This window comes from Puma concolor, chromosome A2 (genome assembly GCF_028749965.1).
Source record: "Puma concolor isolate L17-30 chromosome A2, mPumCon1.1.hap2, whole genome shotgun sequence".
Classification (NCBI taxonomy): Eukaryota; Metazoa; Chordata; class Mammalia; order Carnivora; family Felidae; genus Puma; species Puma concolor.
The window spans coordinates 331,942-351,640 of record NC_141668.1 but is presented as its reverse complement, the minus strand read 5'-3'; the positions used below and the strand labels follow the sequence as shown (position 1 = coordinate 351,640).

Sequence of the window (19,699 nt, the reverse complement as noted above, 5' to 3'; positions counted from 1 at the left end):
CTGTCAGCGCAGAGGCTGAGGTGGGGTTCGATCTCACGAACCGTGAGATCACGACCTGAGCCAAAATCAAGAGACAGACGCTCAACTGACTGAGCCACGCAGGCACCCCACAGAAAGGAATATATTTAAAGAACGTGTAGGAATTGTTAGAATCGTCAGGAAGGCTGGAGATCCTGGTTCCGAAAAGGATGGACACCCAGGCCCTTCATTCCTGTTCATGTTGCACGCTGTCGCCTTCTGCCGGGCCACTTCAGGTGTCGGCACACAGCTCAGCAGCGACGCAGCTATCGAGGAGTGAGTGCATTTTTGTTGGGTGAGGTATACCTAGGGGTGTGCTTACGGGTTAGTGGGTTCACCACTCGGTAAGTTTAACAGCAACTATCCTATCCGTTGCTTCTTTTTAGTATTATTATATTGATGCTCTTGGTATTTATTTCTAATAAAATCTTTTTTGTTCTCGCATCACTCTTTTGTGGTTGCTACCTGACCTTATTTCTTCAAGACATTATCGATACGAGTAATCATATGATTAGACTGTTTGACATTCCTTCCCCTTCCTTGGCATTTCCGGGCCCTTCCCATCTCCTCTGAGCCTTCTCTTCTGGGAAGTGTGGCCTTGCTCTTTGGGCTACCTCATCTGCTCCCTCCCTCTGACTGCATCCTTTCTCATGATTTTATACACGCGTCATCTGTTCCTGATTTCCAAGTTTTGGTCCCCAGCTAGGTTTCTTCCCTGAGTTCTGGGCTTACACATCCTCGTGTCCTTTGACATCTGATGGATGTTGCAAACATAATGGGTCCTGACCTGAGCTTCTCAAATCCCCACAAACCCTACTTCCCCAAAGCCTTACCCATTGTAGTTGATGCAGCTGCACCCTTCCCTTCCTCGGGTTGGAAAACCCAGGAGTCACTCTGACCCCACTCTGTCCTGCAGGCTCCCATAACCCGGCCCCTCTCTGCATGCCGCACCTGTCTCCCTGACCCTGTTTGGATCTCTTGTATTCCAGGCTCCTAGAAAAGCAATCAGTGCTCCATAAGGACTTTCTTTCCATGTTCTCTGTTTAATTTTGTCCTCATCTTTTAAAATGGTGATTCTCTTAATTTTAAGCCTAATGACTGTTTTTGTTGTCTGTACAGATTCAAAAGTGAAACTCTAGTTTGACCAGCAGGGAGAGACCTCAAATTGTGGGTAGGGGTGGGTTCTCCTCACCACAGGGGCCTCCCCCATCCCCCAGCCACTGTGCCCTCGGCAGTGGGCTCCAGGAGTTGTGGAGCTGGTGCGGTTCCCGTGGCATCCATGAGGCAGGCATCTCTTTCTTTGCAGCCAAGCACTTGGTGATGGCCCAGCTTTTCTCCATGGACTGGGCTTTGCTTCCCTGAGTGCTTCTGTCAGTGACCAGGAACTTAGATGGCATGTGTATTTGGGCTGGTGCCCCTCTTGAATTTCCAGCGGGGCTAGTCTCATATTTTCCAGGTTCCCTCCCTGGCAGTTGGCATTGTGATTTCCCTCTTTAGCCCATTTTAAGTTTAGATTCTAGAACTTTCCATTCTTTTTAAAAAGTTTCTTACTTATTTTTGAGAGAGAGAGGGTGCATGTGTGTGCAAGCAGGAGAGAAGCTGGGAGAGAGGGGGAGTTGGGGGGTGGAGAGAGAGAGAGAATCCCAAACAGGTTCTGTGCTTATCGCAGAGCCCAATGTGGGGCTTGATATCATGAACTGTGGGATCATGACCTGAGCTGAAACCAAGAATCAGACGCTCAACTGATTCAGCCACCAGGCACCCCTAGAAATTTCCATTCTTGATACTGGAGGATGTGTTTTAACTGAAGAATCTGTTTTCATAGGTGTTAGTATGTAATAAATAATTAAGTAATATGTACAGTACAGATTGCAGCAAGATATTAGAAGATCATTTTGATGTGCGAAAGTTTGGAAATGTTGAAAATATGTTCCATTTTTGTAGGCAGCAAAGCAAGAGCGGAAGAGAAGGAGAGGAGAGACGAAGGCTCTGAATGGGGGGACGAAGAGAGGGAGAGGCGGTACCGCGAAAGAAAGGTAGGCCGCAAGCCCAGGAGCCGGTGCTCACGCAGGAGCGTTAGAAACAGTTTGGGAAAGTGTCGGAACAGGATTCAAGGTCTGAGGAAGTTTGCCTCCGCTTTTCCCTCACACGCACGTGTTGTTCTTCTGTTCCAAGAGAAGTACGAGGTGATTTTGGAAAATTTAGGAAATCCAAATAGTAAGAAGGAAATAAAAACAAAGTCCACCCAGAGACAATTATTGATAGTATTTAAGTATTTATCCTGATAGAGTAGGTCTATGTACGTATTTGTGTGCATGTGTGTGTATACACACATGTTTTCTTCACGTGGAGTTTTACTCTTATGAACTGTTTAAACGATACATTTGGAGCAGTTTTCTAAGTCCCGTTTCTCTATAATATTATTTTAATGGCTGCATAATATAACAGTCAATGACATGGGTGTGTCATAGTTTTCTTGGCACATCTGCTCTTTTTGACGCTCAGGTTGCTTCTGGATTTTTTTTTTATTGTAAAGACATGCATGGGGTAAAGTCTTTCCGTTTATTCATAGTTATTTTCTTCTGATTAATTTCTGGAAATGAACTTGCTAGATGAGAGTAATGTAAACTTACTCCATCTGCTCTACATAAAAGCTGTGATTGGCTATATCGTCAGAGTGTAATTCCCTGTGTCCTAGGCAGCCGTTGGGCACGATCATAATTTTTAATCTTTGCTAATTTGATCCAGAACAAGGGAGCACTTCTGAGCACTTTATGAAAGGGTTTCCTGCCCTCTTGTCAGTTATTCCCTGTGTGCATTTGCTTCCTTTCCTAACAGAGCATCTTATTCTGGGAGGACTTTAAAGATGAACTCCCTGCTAGTAACTTATGTTTCCACTTCTGTTTTGAATTTTTTTCATGGAATCTTTGTTTTTATAAGTAAGTTTAAAGTTATGAGGTAGTCAAGTTTGTCTTTATAGTTTTGGTTGTTGATGTAATGCTTGGAGAGCCTTTTCCCCACCAGCATTATGTAAGTAGTGCCTGTGTTTTGTTTTGGGGCCTTATAATATTTTTTACCCCTTAAGTTTTTAATCCCCATAGAATTGATCTTGGTGACGGGTGTGTGGTAGTAATCTAACTTTACGACCGAGGAGTTTGCCCATATGGTTCCTTTAGGAAGGTTGTCCTGGCAGAGTGAGCAAAGTGGGTGGGAGTCGGGTGAAGGGGAGGAGTAGGGGGGCCGCTGAGCGGCCATGGGGGGTGGTGGGAGGGGGACCACAGGGACAGAGCCCTCCGGCTGTAGAGTGAGCGGTGACAACCTGTTGGCCCTGGTGGAAGGAGAAGGGCATTTCTGTTTGGGGTCCTGGTGAGACATCTGATGATGATCCTAAAATTGTGAGCTCGAGCCGGAAATATGACCCACCCACAGCCTGTTCTGCAAATAGCCACGCGTCACCATGGGACAGTGTCACCCGTCGTGGTTTGGGGGTTACAGAGGTGACTAGACAGTGGTGCCCAGTTTTGAGAATCTCCCTGTGGGGGAGCAGACACGTGAACTGCCAGGGACAGGGGCTGGCGGGCACATGGTTCTCTGTTCACAGAAGTCACACATCTCACAGCAGGGAGCGTGGGTCGGTGGAGCGCAGGGTGCAGTCAGAGTTGGGGAGGAGGTGACAAGAATGACCAGGAGAGGCTGCAGAGGAGGGGGCACACCTGCCGCGCTGAGGGGTTTGCACGCGGGTTCCACTTCAGGGTGAAGGCCGGTGTGCTCCGTTGCCTCTAGACTGTGGACTGTGCGGCCGACAGCAGGTATTTCCTTCCAGAAGCACATCTTCAGGGTCAGGATGGAGGAGTGAGCGGCAGTGCAGCAGGTACGAAGGCCAGCGGCCGTGTTCGTGTGCTGACGCAGTTTTCCGTGGGTCCCGTTCACAGCTGCAGTACGGTGACAGTCAGGACAATCCTGTTCAGTACTGGCTTTACAAAGAAGGAGGCGAGCAGAGACACAGGAGGCAGAAAGAAGCAGATCGAGAGCAGAGACATCGAGAAAAAAGCAGCGTGAGGGAAAAAAGAGACAAGCACTCAAGAGAAAAAAGTAACTCGTTCTCTGACAAGCCTGAACGGGAAGACAGACACAGAGAGAAGCGTCACAGGGAAGGCGCTCGTCTCGATGAAGAGAGGCATCCCGGTGACACGGGTAGAAAAGAGAGGTCGTCAAGAGAGGAGCTGAGGAAAAGAGAGTCCAAGGTACCGTTTCTGATGCTTCGTAGCCTTTGTAGCCATCCCCAGGTCACCACTCTTAGAGAGGAGGTAGATCTCTGTGTGGCCAGATGATAAGACCTGTTGCTGAGAAGTAGTAACCTTGGTAAAGACGTGATTCAGTCTGTGCAGTGTGACCAACAGAGACTGCTGACCTACTAGGAAATAGGAAGTCACGTTTTCTGATTATATCGTGAATGTACTTTTAACATCTATTCAGAAATCTATCATAAAACTGAAATTTTGAAACATTAAAAAGACAGATTTTTTTTTTTAATTTTTTTTTTTCAACGTTTATTTATTTTTGGGACAGAGAGAGACAGAGCATGAACGGGGGAGGGGCAGAGAGAGAGGGAGACACACAGAATCAGAAACAGGCTCCAGGCTCTGAGCCATGAGCCCAGAGCCCGACGCGGGGCTCGAACTCACGGACCGCGAGATCGTGACCTGGCTGAAGTCGGACGCTCAACCGACTGCGCCACCCAGGCGCCCCAAAAAGACAGATTTTTAAATGGCAAGTAAGTGAATAATTTAGCAAAATGTTTGAATCGGAATTAATAGTATTAAGTTTACAGAACAAAGCCAACAGAACACAAAAATAAAACCATTGCTTGCAAAGGGCCTGACGCTGCAGTTGCTTCATATTTTCCCATACTAATTGTATTTTTTGTTCTCGTGTGTACACTGTTTGCTGTGCTGTTTTTCCAGACTCTGAAGCAAAACGATTTCATTCTCCTGCCTCTTGGCAGTGCTCCCTGTCAGGTGGAAGCAAAGTGAGGGGCAGGTGGTGTGAGTCTCGGGGCCTCAGGCCTGCAGGGGCACAGACTGTGGTGGCTCAGCCAAAGCCTGGGACTCTGACTGACAGGTGCCCCTCCCCAAAAATGTGTCTGGTGGAGGAGTGCGTGTTAAGGATGTCCCAAAAAACCTTTGCGGTCGCTGCCTGGCCTCGTGGCCATCCCAGCTGGCTCTTTGCTGAGTGCGATAAATCAGCCTGGTGCTGCACCTTCTGGTACCTTCGCCAACACCTTCCCTCACAGCGGGACTGCACCCCTACCCTGTCACCTGCAGCCTCCACCCCTCATCAGAACACTGGTCATGTTTCTTAGCAGTTGTATGACAGGAGCAATTTTGTTAACCATGTGTGTATGTGTGTATCTCAAGTCCCTGGACCTCCCTTGGATCAGCCTCACTGTGTGTTTACATTCATAGCCATGTACTCATGTCAACAAGCTGAGGGAGGCAGTAATTGAGAAGGGACCCTCACCGAGAGGTATTCATCCCTCTTGTGTTTTAAATCGCTTTCCCTAGGGGCACCTGGTGGCTCAGGTGGTTAAGCGTCTGGCTCTTGATTTTGGCTCAGGTCATGATGTCATGGTTCTTGAGTTCAAGCCCCATGTTGGGCTCTGTGCGGACAGTGTGGAGCCTGATTGGGATTCTCTCTCTCCCTCTCTCTCTCTATTCCTCTCCTGCTCACACTCTCTCTTTCTCTCAAAAATAAATAAGTGAACTTTAAAAAACCTTAAAAAAATTATTTCCCTAGATTAAAATCTTTTTAGTGTGTTTTTCTATTATTTTATTATGAACGTTCTTAAGCATACAGCAAAATCGACAAGTTTCCACCACCTAGATCCTACCACTAACATTGTATTGAACTTGCCTATTTTACGTTCCCTAGATCACATTTAGTTCCTAGAAACAACCTGTTTGGTTCCCCACAGAAATGCCTTTTTGAGACTTGTCACAATATACACATCTAGCCTAAGAAATGGCCCCGTGTTAATAAAACCACTGCCTTCAACAATGCTCTTTCCATAGGGATTAACATAATAATTAGCCCCAAGAGAGACTCTTTTGACAAACTTCTTTCTTTTCAATAATTTGTTCATATTTGTGGACTGGCCACTGTGTGATGGCCTTTGTTCTATGTGCTGAGAACACAGCTGTGAACACAAATTTGTATTTTTGTGGTGTTTAAGTTTCATTGGAGGAGCCGTACAATAAAGAAATAAATAAGTATATAGTACATTAGAAGCGATTAGTGAGCACTGTGTATTTAACATTTCTCTTTGCCGTGACTTTCAGGCGCTCAAAATATGCTTTTTAACTTAGTTACTATGTTAGCCTGGTGATTGATGTAATTACCGCTGAGGTGACCATCACGAGGGCCAGTGTTACTAACTGTGTAACAGGTGTAAGCCAGGACCGTTCCCGGGGGTCGTGTTCTCCGTCATTCTCTCTCACTTTCTCTGGATGGTTTTTGGTCTGTTATTTTAACTGTGCGTGACTTTTATTGTGTGCCTCCTCCAGTTTCTCTTTTTTGTTTTTAAAGTAGGCTCCACACCCGAGGTAGGGCTTAAACTCACACCCTGAGATTAGGAGTCATGTGCTCAGGCGCCTGGGGAGCTCAGTCTGTTGAGCTTCTGACTTCGCTCAGGTCAGGATCTCACAGTTGGGGAGTTCGAGCCCCGCATTGGGCTCTCTGCTGTCAGCACAGAGCCTGCTTCGGATCCTCTGTCCCCTACTCCCTCCACCCCTCCCCTGGTTGCTCTCTCCCTCTCAAAAATCAATAAACCATTTTTAAGAAATTAAAAAAAAAAAGGTTCTCTCCCTCTGCCCCTCTCCCCCACTCACGTGCTCTCTCTTTATAAAATTAAAATATAAAAAGAAAAAACGAGTTGTGTGCTCTGCTGACTGAGCCAGCCAGGGGCCCCCATCCTCTAGTTGTTTTTGTTTTTTTAAAGTTTATTTTGAGAGAGAGAAAGAGAGAGCATGAGCATGAGCAAGCAGGGGAGGAGGCAGGATGGGGGTGGGGAAGAGAGAGAGAGAGAGAGAGAGAATCCCAAGCAGGCTTTGCACTGTCAGCTCAGAGTCTGACTCAGGACTTGATCTCACGAATCACGAGATCATGACTTGAGCTGAAGTCAAGAGTTGGACGTTCAACCAACTGAACGACCCAGGCGCCCCACTCTTTCAGTTTTCAGGGACGAAGAAGGCATGGTTAAGCATAATAACTATAACAGAGTGTCTTCTAAAGGTAACTGAGCAATATTGACTTATCTACCAGAAGAATCCCGTGGCCCTAGCCCTCTATTAACCACTGCTGAACATGGACGTGCTCCTTTCTGCTTTTGGGGTAGTGACTTCAACAGGTCCTTGTGGGCATCTGTTGCTAGCCAGAACCCTCCTGACCAGCCCACACAGCTTGGGAACAAAGCACTGAGCTCATGGCTACCTTTTCTTTGTTTTCTTTTTTTTTTTTTTTTTTTTTTTAATTTTTTTTTTTTTCAACGTTTATTTATTTTTGGGACAGAGAGAGACAGAGCATGAACGGGGGAGGGGCAGAGAGAGAGGGAGACACAGAATCGGAAACAGGCTCCAGGCTCTGAGCCATCAGCCCAGAGCCCGACGTGGGGCTCGAACTCACGGACCGCGAGATCGTGACCTGGCTGAAGGCGGACGCTTAACCGACTGCGCCACCCAGGCGCCCCTCTTTGTTTTCTTTTTATCTAGATAGCCATTAAATCATAATTTTTCCCTACCTAGAACTACTGATTTCATTTTCTCCCCATTCCAATGTATTTAGTAGACTGATGCCAGACTGTTCTTCCTGTTAAACATGTAATTATACTTTAATTAATTTTGGAAGAATTTTTAAGTACAGGAAGAAGTAAAAACAAAAAATTTATTCATGATCCCAGACTCAGAGATAATCAATTTAATAGTAAATATGTATATACTTACAATTCTTTTCCTATATGAAAATGAACTTTATAAATGAACTTTATAAAAATGCAAAATTAGAGTCATGCTATTTTTTCTCTTCATTCTGGAAAATAAATTTAAAAAAATTTTTTTAAATGTTTATTTTTTTTTGAGAGAGAGACAGAGACAGAGCATGAGTGGGGGGGGGGCGGGCAGAGAGGGGGAGACACAGAATCGGAAGCAAGCTCCAGGCGCCAAGCTGTCAGCACAGAGCCTGACGTGGGGCTTGAACTCACGAACCGTGAGATCATGACCTGAACCAAAGTTGGACGCTTACTGGACTGAACCACCCAGGTGCCCCTGGAAAGTGACTTTTAACAACTGGATACTTAATGGCCATCTGGTATCCTTTCATATGTCATAACCTTATTTATTAACAAGTAACCTAATATTGAACATTCAGGTTTTTTGATTTCATAAATATTCTGTGACGAACAGATTTAAAACCTTAATACATGTCTTTCTTTTCTATGAATAATTTCCCAGAAGTAGAATTTATAGGTCGAAGAAAGTATTTGAATAGTTGTAGCTATTTTTAAGGCTTTTGATACACGTTGTGTATTGCCCTCCAGATTGTCTTCCTTAGTGAGTGATTTAGTCCTGCCTTCCTTCTGCTCTCACTCTTCAGGGATCAGTCCCCAGGTCTTGTAAGCTTTCCCTGCCCTAGGGAGGTACTCCCCTCATCCCCTGGGGTCTTGTCACCAGCCAGCTCTCCCTCCAGACCCCCCACCCTGCAGGTCTTGCTTCCTGCCCGCGCTTATTCAACAGATGCCTCTCTCGTTTCAGTGACCTACCTGGATATGTTGGTTTGCAATCTGATGGTTTTAATTTTATTTTTATAGATTCTCTTAATTCAAGAGAAGATTGTTTACATTCTCTTTTTTGTAGGTAGATGGATCTCTGAAGTAGCCACATTATGTTTGAAAGTGCATAATTTTAAGCAGTGCAAGGGACCAGTCAGATTTATCTGAAAGTAATATGAAATTGATAAGTATAAATTTCTTTGACTTACTGAGGTAATGTATCATCACCTTTTAGTACACCTTTTCTTATCTTCCTTACATTAAGTATACAATTTACTGAAGCTAGCTGGTAAAAACATACTTTAAAAGATTAGAGATGCTTTTGTGGAATTTTGAGTCCATGCTTGTTTTACAGAGTTCACTAATTACAGTTAATTTACTACGATCTATTAATGAATGTCGTGGAATTTTCTGTTTCATAGGACAGTGAGCACAGAAATCGGGGTGCAGGTTCAAGGAGAGATCCGACCAGCAGCCAGGAAGGATCATGCGCTCTCTGGTGACTATTATGCGCGCTGTGCTTCTTGAAGAATGCTTTAAAATGATTTTTTCTTACCGGTCCTGATTACAGCCAGTAAATGAAAGTGAAGTATGGGTATACTCATGTACTCCTGATACAGCCCCTCCAAATTATATCCTAGGTGCCCTGAAGGAGCTAGGAAGCTTGTTACAAATTATTAGTCTTGTTTTGCTTTTTTAACATCTGCTCATACGAACTTGGAAAGTTAGCGCTGACTTTGGAGTGCGAGCGTGTGTGTGTGGGGGAGCCTCTGCCCTGTGGCACAGCCGGAGAGGGCGGGGCCGCTGCAGACGGGCTCCTGGCACCCTTCCCTGCCAGCAGGTGCCCCCTGGCCAGTGTGTGTAAGTCAGAGCACAAACCAAATATGACTTCTTTGGCTTTGTAGCCTTGGTGAGGGCCAGGGTGCAGGCACCAACCTGCTGGAGTGGCAGGCCTGCCCCCTCTTGGGACGTTGGGTAGTCCTCCAGAACCTTTTCTCCGCTGGTGAGGGTCTCAGGAGGGTACCTATTTTGTGTGGGTGTTGTGAAGGTTACGGATTAGAGTTTGTGTGTAAAGTCTCGTTTTTGTAAGCTCTAGAGTTTTTATAAGTTTTTATTTAAATTCCAGCTTAACATGCAGTGTTATATTTTATGTTAAATTCCAGTTAACATATAGCGTTATATTAGATTCGGTGTAGAACACAGTGACTCAACACTTCTGTACATCACCCGGTGCTCATCACAAGTGCATCCTCGTCCCCAACACCTGTTCCCCCATCCTCCCACCCACCTTCCCTCTGGTGACCAGCAGTGCGTTCTCTGCTTTGTCTCCGTTTCCTGGTTTGTCTCTCTCTCTTTAGGAGAAAAGAATTTGTTTCTTAAATTGCACATGTGAGTGAAATCATGTGGTATTTGTTTTTCTCTGACTGACCTTGCTGACTCCCTAGCTCCATCCGTGTTGTTGCAGATGGCAAGATTTCATTCTTTTTTATGCCCAAGTAATATTCCTCTGTGTGTGTGTGTGTGTGTGTGTGTGTGTGTGTGTGTGTGTGTGTGTGTGTGTGTGTGTATCACATCTTCCTTATCCATTCATCACTCGGTGGACACTCGGGCTGTTTCCATATCTAGGCTATTGTAGATAATGATGCTATAAACATCAGGGTGCATGTATCCCTTTGAATTAGCATTTTTATATTCTTTGGGAAAAACCTAGTAGAGTCGTTGCTGGCCCTTACGGTACTTGTGTATTTAGCTTTCTGAGGAACCTGCACCCTGTTCTCCACAGTGGCTGCGCCAATTCTCGTTCCCGCCAAGAGCGCACGAGGGTTCCTTTTGCTCCACGTCCTGCCAACGCTTGTCATTTCTTGTGTTGTTGATGTGAGCCGTTCTGACAGGTGTGAGGTGATAGCTCATTGTAGTTTTGATTTGTATTTCCATGATAATCTGTGATGTTGAACATCTTGTCGTGTGTCCGTTGACCATCTGGGTCTTCTTTGGAGAAGTGCCCATTTTTTATTTGGATTATTCATTTTTCAGGTGTTGAGTTTTAGAAGTTCTCTATATATTTTGGATACTAACCCTTCATCCGCTATGTCATTTGCAAATATCTTCTCCCATTCCATGGGCGGCCTTTTTAGTTTTGTTGTTTCCTTCGCTGTGCAGAAGCTTTTTATTTTGATGAAGATTACAGATTAGAGTTTGTGTGTGTGCTCTTTTTGTATGTAAGCTCCAGATTTTAATTTGTTCTCTGTGACAACCATGTTTGGTAATTCTTTTTCACAGATCAGGGAAACTCAGGTTAAAAGTACTTTGCCTAAATTTTGAAGTTTGAGCAAACCTAGCAGTTAGTCCTGGGGGTGAAGGTTCCTAGACTTTGTATCGCAGACCTGCTGGGCTGCCTGGGGCTTCTGCTCAGTTCTCTGTTTCTTTAGACCACATGCTGTATTGAATTGGTGAGTCTAGGTTCTGAAAGTGAAGAATCCATTTAAAATTCTGAAAGCCTTAATTTTAGGTCCTAGCTAACATATAGCATGTGATTAAAAAATAGAACTTATTTCGAGTTAAATCTTTCTTTTGGGAATAAAGATATGTTAAACGTAAAGTAATGTTTTTGATTGACTAATAAGATTACAGGAGTTTTCTAGAACTCTCATAAGGATATAGAGTCATACATAGAACTTTGTTAAAACACATAGTTTTTTCCCTCTACTGAGGATATTTTCTTTCTAGGGTTGCTGCTAGAACAATGAAAATGTAAAAAGACCTTAGTATTCCTTGCTCTAATGAAGCAGGCTTTGGAAGTTTGCCAGTGTATAGCATTTCTTAGTCATATCAGATATTGCTAAGAGCCTTCATTGAAGTGTAAAATGTTTTAGGTTTCATGTCTTTGTTTAAAATTAATTTTGAATTTGGTCCTACTTTCTAGGTATGCAGAGAGTTTAGTAAGAAATAATGGAAAAGATAAAGACTCAAGAAAGAAGGTAAGACATTTATGTTTATTTTATTTTTAAGTTTATTTATTTTGAGAGCGAGAGAGTGTGAGCAGGGGAGGGGCAGAGAGAGAGAAGGAGAGAGACTCCCAAGCAGGTTCCGTGCTGTTAGCACGGAACCTGACATGGGGCTTGAACCCACAAACCGTGAGATGATGACCTGAGCTGAAATCAAGAGTCAGACGTTTAACCGACTGAGCCCCCCAGGGGCCCTTATGTTGATTTTCTTAGGCAGCAAGATTAGCCACGAGTGTCTGTTTGTGATTCCCCTTGATAGCAGAGCCTGAGACAGGCCTTGCCAGCAGGGGAGGTTTTCCTGAGTGCGTATTCCAGGAGGACATAGCAGACATATTTAGGTTAAAAGACTCAAACAGATGGAAAGTGGAAAACTGGACAAGATAAAGCATCAGACGGCAAGTGTGTCATTGCTCCAGTGCCTGCCCTAGTGTCAGACAGAAGTGACTCGGAGACAGATATCGAAGGACCTGCATGATGGTACAACAATTAGCTCACAGGAAGATGCCACAATTATAAGTGCACGTGCACCTAACAAAAGAGCCTTAAGATACAGAACTAAAGGGAGAAATAGAGAAGCTCTGCGGTAGCAGAGCCTTTGGCGCCCCTGGTCACTAGCAGATAGAGCAGCAGTGTTTCACGCAGTACATTAGGTCACTTACAGGAAGGGACAAGCTCCTGGAGACATAAATCACCGCGGCTGCCTCCGGAAGAGTCGGAAGTCAGGCGAGTGAGGGAATTGTGTCAGTATTAAAGTCTTCCCGCAGGGAAGCCTGGGCTCAGACCTCGCCTGCAAGCTCTGTCTGCAAGCTCTGTCCTACATTTGGCGTCAGCACCAGCACACCGCCCACGGCCCCGCCCTCCCGCCGCGGTCTCCGTGCTGGTGAGCGGTTCTCAGTCTTTGTGTTGCAGCCCCGCGTCATATTTCCCATCAGAGGAGTCTTCATGGAGATGATCGCTGCGAAGTGCCGGGCTCTGGGCTTTTAATTATCATCCAACCATTTTCTTAGTTTGTTGTTTTGTTATTATAGGTAATGTGGCAAGCAGATTTGGGTTATTATTTATGAAGAACAATTTTTTCTGTCACTTTCTTTGGTAGTTGTCTGAAACCCGTGACACTGAGATAATCATCTTTAACATTTGTGCCAAATTTTTATGTGTCGCTTTATTCCATGTACATACACGAAACACATGTACTTTTACATAAATTAGATCACACGGCATGTGTTGTTTTGATGTGGGTTTGTTTTATTCATTCAGTTTTGTGGGGCTGGTCGGAGCACTCACCACCTAAGGAAAAAAAGTTAGCCTTACAGAGACTGCTTCCCCTGTATTCTTTTCTCTGTGTAATCTTTTACAGCCGTGTATGAATGTTTATATTTGGTAACTGGGGGCACCTTTTTTCCTCCATGCACACACACCTCCACTCCCCTGCAACATCTTGTTTTTCCTAGTGCGTTGTGGAAACCGTTCAGTTCGAGGGGTGCAGACCTCCCTCACGCTTTTTGTGGGTAAATTCTTGAACTGGAGTTGTTGGATGATAATAATATAGATTTTTTTTAGTGTTTTCCTTCTATCTCCCACTTCTTTTCATGAGCTCTAGATTAGCACTGTTCATTAGAGTTATAACGTGAGCCACATTTGTAGTTATAAATTTTGTAGTAGTCACATTAAAGAAGCAAAAAAAATTCATTTCAATAATGTTATAATCAATATTTCTGAAATATCTTTTCAACATGTAATCAGTATAAAAAATTATCAGTGAGATATTTTATATTCTTTTTTTTTTTTTTTTGCCAGTGGAGCGAAATGTATGATTTTTTTTTTTTTCCTGAAAGATTCTTGAAGGTATTTGACAGCTTGTTTTGGCTTATGAATTGGGTCATATGTTTTGTAGCATCGATGCTGAGTGTATCTTCGTTGAATTCTTCAGCATTATGGAAAGCCTACAATATGCCAGAGTAATTTTCTGGACACACGGAGAAGTCCTTATTCTCTTCATGGTCATACACCATGCCGTTTCCAGTCTTATGCACTGAATAGTTGTGGGTAGTGATGTCTAGGACCTGTGCCTTCCTGGTGCTGTGACCACTACAGGATTGGAAGGCAGTTTCCTCACCGGTGCAGGGTCACTGGCACTGGGAAGTAGGTCCGGCGGTGCCCCCTTATCCGTGGTTCAGATACCCGTGGGGAGCAACGGGCCGGAAGCAGATGACTGTCTTCGGATGTATCATCAGATGTCAGTAGTAGCCCAATGCTGTGTCACACGCCTGCTTACCCCCCTCCTTTCGCCTCGTCACGTGGGCATTTCACCATCTCACATCATCACAGGGAGGGGCGAATGCAGGACAGTAGGTATTTTGAGAAAGACACCAGAGTCACATAACTTTTATTACAGGATATCATTATAATTGTTCTGTTTTGTTATTAGTTATTGTTGCTAATCTTTTACTGTGCCTAATTTATAAATTAAACTTAAATTAAATCATAGGTGTTGTATGTATAGGAAAAAATGTGGCATGTGTACGGTTTGGGACCATCCACGGTTTTAGGCATCTATTGGGGGTCTTGGAATGCATCCCTGTGGCTGGGGGGGGACCACAATTATTCCCATTTCTCAGAGGGGAAAACCGAGGCACAGGGTTACTTGCCCTCAGTGACCTTGTTTGTGCACCTCGGGGCCAGAACCCAGGTCTTCAGCCACTGAGGGCAGTGCCTTCATGGGGGACCAGGTGTATCAGTGGTTGGCCTGACCGGCTCTGCTATCTTCCACCAGAGCAGCCGAGAGGGCTCCGCGGTGGGGAAGCAGGCTCTGAGACCAGGACGTGCAGAAATTGCGGTAAGGAGAGTATGTCTTTTATATTTTGCCAAAGACATGCTTTTACTCATCATACTTTGCTTTCATAGTGCCTCTTTATTAGGGTAATCATTATTCCTTTTATTTATTTATTTAATATTTATTTTGAGAGAGAGACCTAGCATGAGCGGAGGAGGGGCAGAGAGAGACGGGTGACACAGAATCTGAAGCAGGCTTCAGGCTCCAAGCTATCAGCACACAGCCCGACGCGGAGCTCCAACCCACAAATCGTGAAATCGTGACCTGAGCTGACGTCGGACGTTTAACCGACTGAGCCACCCAGGCGCCCCATCATTATTCCTTTTAGACAGCAGAACATTGGTATGAAGGGAAGGAATAGATTTTAATGACATTCAATTTGCATCTGAGAGTCCTGGGTGGTGCCAAAGGCATCTTGCGTATAGGGCTGGAAGGAGATGACTGGTTCACTGGGCAGGAGCTTGGATGCCGCGGCCTTCCTCTGTCAGGGAGAGGAGAAGGTTTTGCAAAGAGCGTGGCAGGGAGGAGGTTCCAGCTAAGTGAACAGCCAGCCTTTTCATCTTTGCTCTGTATTCAAATTCAAGAAGGTTGAGGAGGATTGAAGAAGCCAACTAAAAGATGAGATGCGTTATCAGTGAGACAGAGTCAAGGTAACAGATAATTTTCAGAAATATAAGGCAAACCAGGGAGATCAAGGAAATGGCACTATCCTCTTATAAGAGGAGGTCATTGAGAACTGAGCAGTTCTTTCCAGAACTGACCAGTCAGGCATCAGGCACTGTACTGTCCTAGACTCTGGGCCTAAAGTTCTTTCTTGTCCAGCAAGAAAGCGGGACGCAGGATTAAAATGTGAGAGATGGCTGATGTCTGGGAGGAGACAAGAGCCCCGATTAAGGTCCTTGCTCCGTTTTTATTAGGATCAAAAGGCTTACAAACATGTTGATGGACATGCACAAAGAGACAATAAATCTGGGAACATTAACTCATGGGCATGAGGAAAAGGGGGTTTTGAAGATATATGGTGTTAGAGGTTTGGGTCAATATAAACCAAAATCCTGGCCCGGGGCAGATGGATGTTAACAGCAGACTTGAGGCATCATGTCTGTTTATCTTACCAGCCTAGGGAACAAGACAGACAGAGCTTGCTACCTCAGGGTCAACAAGGCACCTTTCTTTTGCTAATCAGCTCCATTCTGGGCAGCTTCATCCTGCAGTGGCCTATAGCCCTATTTACCTGTTTACTTAATTTGGTCCTTCCTTCCTGTGAGAGCAGCTTTCTGCTATAGTACTAAATTGGGTGAATCCACGCTGCATACCTAATCTTATTTACTTCATATAGCTTTGTATTGGGGCCTTTGCCCTGCCCTCTCTATCCTGGGACCTCTGCCCTCTCTATCCTGGGGCTTTGGCCCTGCCCTGTCTATCCTGGGGCCTGGGCCCCATCCCCTCTATCCTGGAGCCTGGGCCCCATCCCCTCTACCCTGGGGCTTTGGCCCTGCCTTCCCTATCCTGGGGCCTGGGCCCTGCCCCCTCTATTCTGGGGCTTTGGTCCCACCCTCTCTCTCCTGGGGCTTTGGCCCTGCCCCCTCTATCCTGGGGCCTCTGCCCTCCGCCCTCCCCCAACCCCGCCCCCCCCTCCCCCATCCTGGGACTCCTGTACCTATTTACCTAATCCTGTTTACCCAAACTTGGGTGTGAGCATTCTATGGCTTTGTAATTCTTTATGCCTTGTGAACCCATCAGTGCAGGCTCAGGGAATTCCTAAGCTTATTCCCCACACTCTGCTTAATGCCACTGATGAAGGGGCAGTTGGGCTCTGCTGGTGGTACTTTTGTTGTCATCGTCTCTGGCTGGGTTTGAGCTCTGCAGAGAAGTCACACATCGGCCCTGCCGACCCCTGGAGGAGAGGCTGGCCCACTCTGGGAGTGTGTTGTTTGCTGGGACGTGTGCAGAGCCCCTGTGGGTGTGGTGTCAGGGGTCCTCGGGAGCTGAACGGGATTGGGCAATGTGATGCCCGAGATGTGCTTAAAACTTCTGCACACATTTTTGTTTCTCTTATCAGTTAACAGGTGTCTTATCTGTTGGTGCAATAAATGTAATGTGTCATTCGCTGTAACGTACAGTGACTTTATATGACAGTGTGCCCAAAGGACCTTTTTACGAGTAGTTTTTCCTATAAAGTATCAGCATAAAGTAACTTCCCAACCCCCAGGCAGTGAGGTGTCCTTAATAATCCTGTCAGTCCTGTGCACTTTGAGAAAGTCAGACCAGATATTATCCACTTTGAGGAGCAGCTAGAATCTGCGTGGCGTGAAGTGTTGGTTTTCTGGCACTGTTTACCGCACGGCACTTTATTGGGTTCTAGAAGGCGCCCGGCCACGTCACTGAATGCCTCCCGAACTCCATCTTCTCTTGGCTGGCCCTGTCGTCCTCCTCCAGGCTGTCCGTGCCGTCCTCCTCCTGGCTGGCCCTGCCGTCCTCCTCCCGGCTGGCCCTGCTGTCCTCCTCACACTCAGCACATCCAAGCCATGCTTCCCACCCTCCCCATGGACTCCCTCCCCCACCTCCGTGCATCTTCTGGTTGAGGTGCCAGCATCCTCCCAGTTTTCACCCGTGAAAACCTGGGGATCATTTCTTTCCCACCGTCGTCCTGCCCCTCTGCACCCAAGCCCAGAGGGTCCCCTTTATTGGCGCGCTTGCTCCCCCTGGGATCAGAGCTGGAGCGCTTCTGGGGAATGTTTGGTGTGGGGGCGCCCTCCAGCGAGGGTGGGGCTACCTAGGTGTGGACGTGGGTGTGCTGTGGTCACATTTCTCTCTCAGAGGGTCTCTGTGCTTGAGTGAACAGGAGGGCGTGCAGCAGGGAGGGTTTGCTGGGCTGAGGATGAGGGGTGGGGGAGGTGCCTTATCTGCGCCTGCGTGACACGGAGGTGCTGTGTTGCGGGGCGGTAGGATGTGGACAAGAGGAGGAATGGCTTCGGGGTGGGAAGGACGAGTTTTCTAAACACGTATTTCATTTTTGCTCCCCTCTTATCCTGGAAACCCGGAATATGTTTCTACTTGGTTTTCCTGGTAGCCTCTTACTGTCCTGAAGATCCAGACCAGGGTGGCTTTAGGGTGATCTAAGCTCGCCTCCTAAACCCCCAGAGCCTGACAGGGCACGCTTCCCACTGTAGGACTTGGAGAATCCCCCTGGTGAGCCCCAGGCCTGGAGGGCAAAGCCACGAGGCAGGAGCGCTCTGGTTCTGTGGGGCCAGTGTTGGCACAGCCTGTCTGCCCTCCGTGAAGAGAACAGGGACGCTCTGAGAACGCCCTGTTACACATCTCGTCAGAATTGTACGGTTTCTCAGAAAGGACGAGTTCATTAACTTTTGTCTCTTTATGGTCATACTGGTTAGCGAGGTATTTCTTAAAGAATTTGCAGTTAGGTTGTGTTAGTTTTATAAATGCATTTTAAAATTGGGGCGCCTGGGTGGCTCAGTTGGTTCAGCGTCCGACTTTGGCTCAGGTCACGATCTCGCGGTTCGTGGGTTCGAGCCCCGCGTCGGGCTCTGTGCTGACGGCTCGGAGCCTGGAGCCTGCTTCGAATTCTGTGTCTCCTTCTCTCTCTGCCTGTCCACCATTCACGCTCTGTCTACCCTTTCTCTCAAAGATAAGTAAACATTAAAAAAAATTTAAATACATTTTAAAGTTAGCAATATTAAATGAATCTTAGAAAACATATTTTCCCAATCTATTTGCAAAATTCAAATTTGCTATTGAATTTTTTTGTTATGTGTTTGGTTTTTGCCTCCAGGAAATTGAAAAGGAAGACACTGATATAGAAAATGCTGGAACTGATGAATATACACCTTGTTTGGAAGATGATTTTGAAGTTTGTATAACAGTTAAAATTTTTCTCAGCTTAAAAATAATTTGTTCTTAAAATTTGCTTAAGTACAGTAACTTAATGGCTTCATTTCTCTCTGCTACTTTTACTCCACCTGTGTTTCATTTAGGCTTGTTACCAATAACAGGTGCTGGCGCCTGTCAGTGCCACCAGGTGATGGGGTTGAGTGATTTTACAGTTTAACCCATTAAGTGCACTGCATCCAAACGTGTGTGTATGTTTGAATGAATGTACGTGTGAGTGGAGTGTGTATATTTACTTACACACACTCTCACATTCTCAGCACAAAAACGTTTGCGTGCTTCTGTTGTTAAGAGCTGTCCGTGTATGTAAATCTATACAGTGCAGTTCATTTTTAGAGAATAAGGCAGCAGTCTATACAGATTTATAGCTCAGTGGTGTTGAAATCAGTTAACTATAAAAACCTTTCTTAGCCATAATGAGAATTTTGTCTGTTGTAAGTTCTAATTTGTATGTTTTGTCTCATATGAGTGTTGTTTAAGGTCGGTTTGTCTTAAAGGTTCCAGGGTGTAATTATCGTTTGTAGGACTACGAAGATGACTTTGAGGTTTGTGATGGAGATGACGATGTCTCAAATGAACTGGAACCAAAAGAGAAAATCGAAGAGCTTCCTCTGGCTAGAAAAAAGGAGATACAAGAAATTCAGGAAGCCATTAATGCAGAAAACGAAAGGATTGGCGAGTTGTCCTGCAAACTGTCTCAGAAGCGGGGTCTGACGGAGGGTGAGAGGGAGGCAGAGACAGGTGCGCATCCGTCTCGGGGGACAGTGGGTGCCCGAGCCTGCACGGTCCTTGTGGGTGGAATTCTTCTAATCTTAGGTGGCAGATGTGTGAGTGTCCCGTGCTCCCACGACGATGCCAGGAGACTGTAACGTGTGATAGGGACTGTCTTCGGGGAAAACAGCTGCACGCGGCCTCTGGTCAGCGCCTGCAGCCTGCGGGTGGCTGTGAGCACGTGTCAGCCTGTGGGTGCTCAGGCAGGAACCGCCAGTCCTGGACGCGGCCCTGCTCCCCTTTCCCAGTCTGCAGCACGTGCGCTTGTTTTCTGAGGCCACTGTCTTTGACCTTCCACAAGGAAAGCGTGTCAGCAGGAGGCTCAGGGTGGGGGCAGCAGAG

The 19,699-nt window shown here is 45.9% G+C and overlaps 1 protein-coding gene across 2 annotated transcripts in view; it reads left to right on the top strand.

Annotated features, from left to right (window-relative positions):
* Nucleotides 1–19,699, top strand: part of DYNC2I1 (dynein 2 intermediate chain 1) — a 59,059-nt gene that overhangs the window by 9,449 nt on the left and 29,911 nt on the right. The window contains exons 4-10 of one of the 2 annotated variants that reach the window (XM_025929660.2): nucleotides 1,963–2,054; nucleotides 3,951–4,262; nucleotides 9,262–9,338; nucleotides 11,763–11,817; nucleotides 14,618–14,680; nucleotides 18,471–18,548; nucleotides 19,111–19,327. In XM_025929660.2, the coding sequence (XP_025785445.1) occupies nucleotides 1,963–2,054; nucleotides 3,951–4,262; nucleotides 9,262–9,338; nucleotides 11,763–11,817; nucleotides 14,618–14,680; nucleotides 18,471–18,548; nucleotides 19,111–19,327 (894 nt within the window). The remainder of the gene's footprint in view (nucleotides 1–1,962; nucleotides 2,055–3,950; nucleotides 4,263–9,261; nucleotides 9,339–11,762; nucleotides 11,818–14,617; nucleotides 14,681–18,470; nucleotides 18,549–19,110; nucleotides 19,328–19,699) is intronic. The other variant, XM_086685113.1, reaches the window with a different exon arrangement.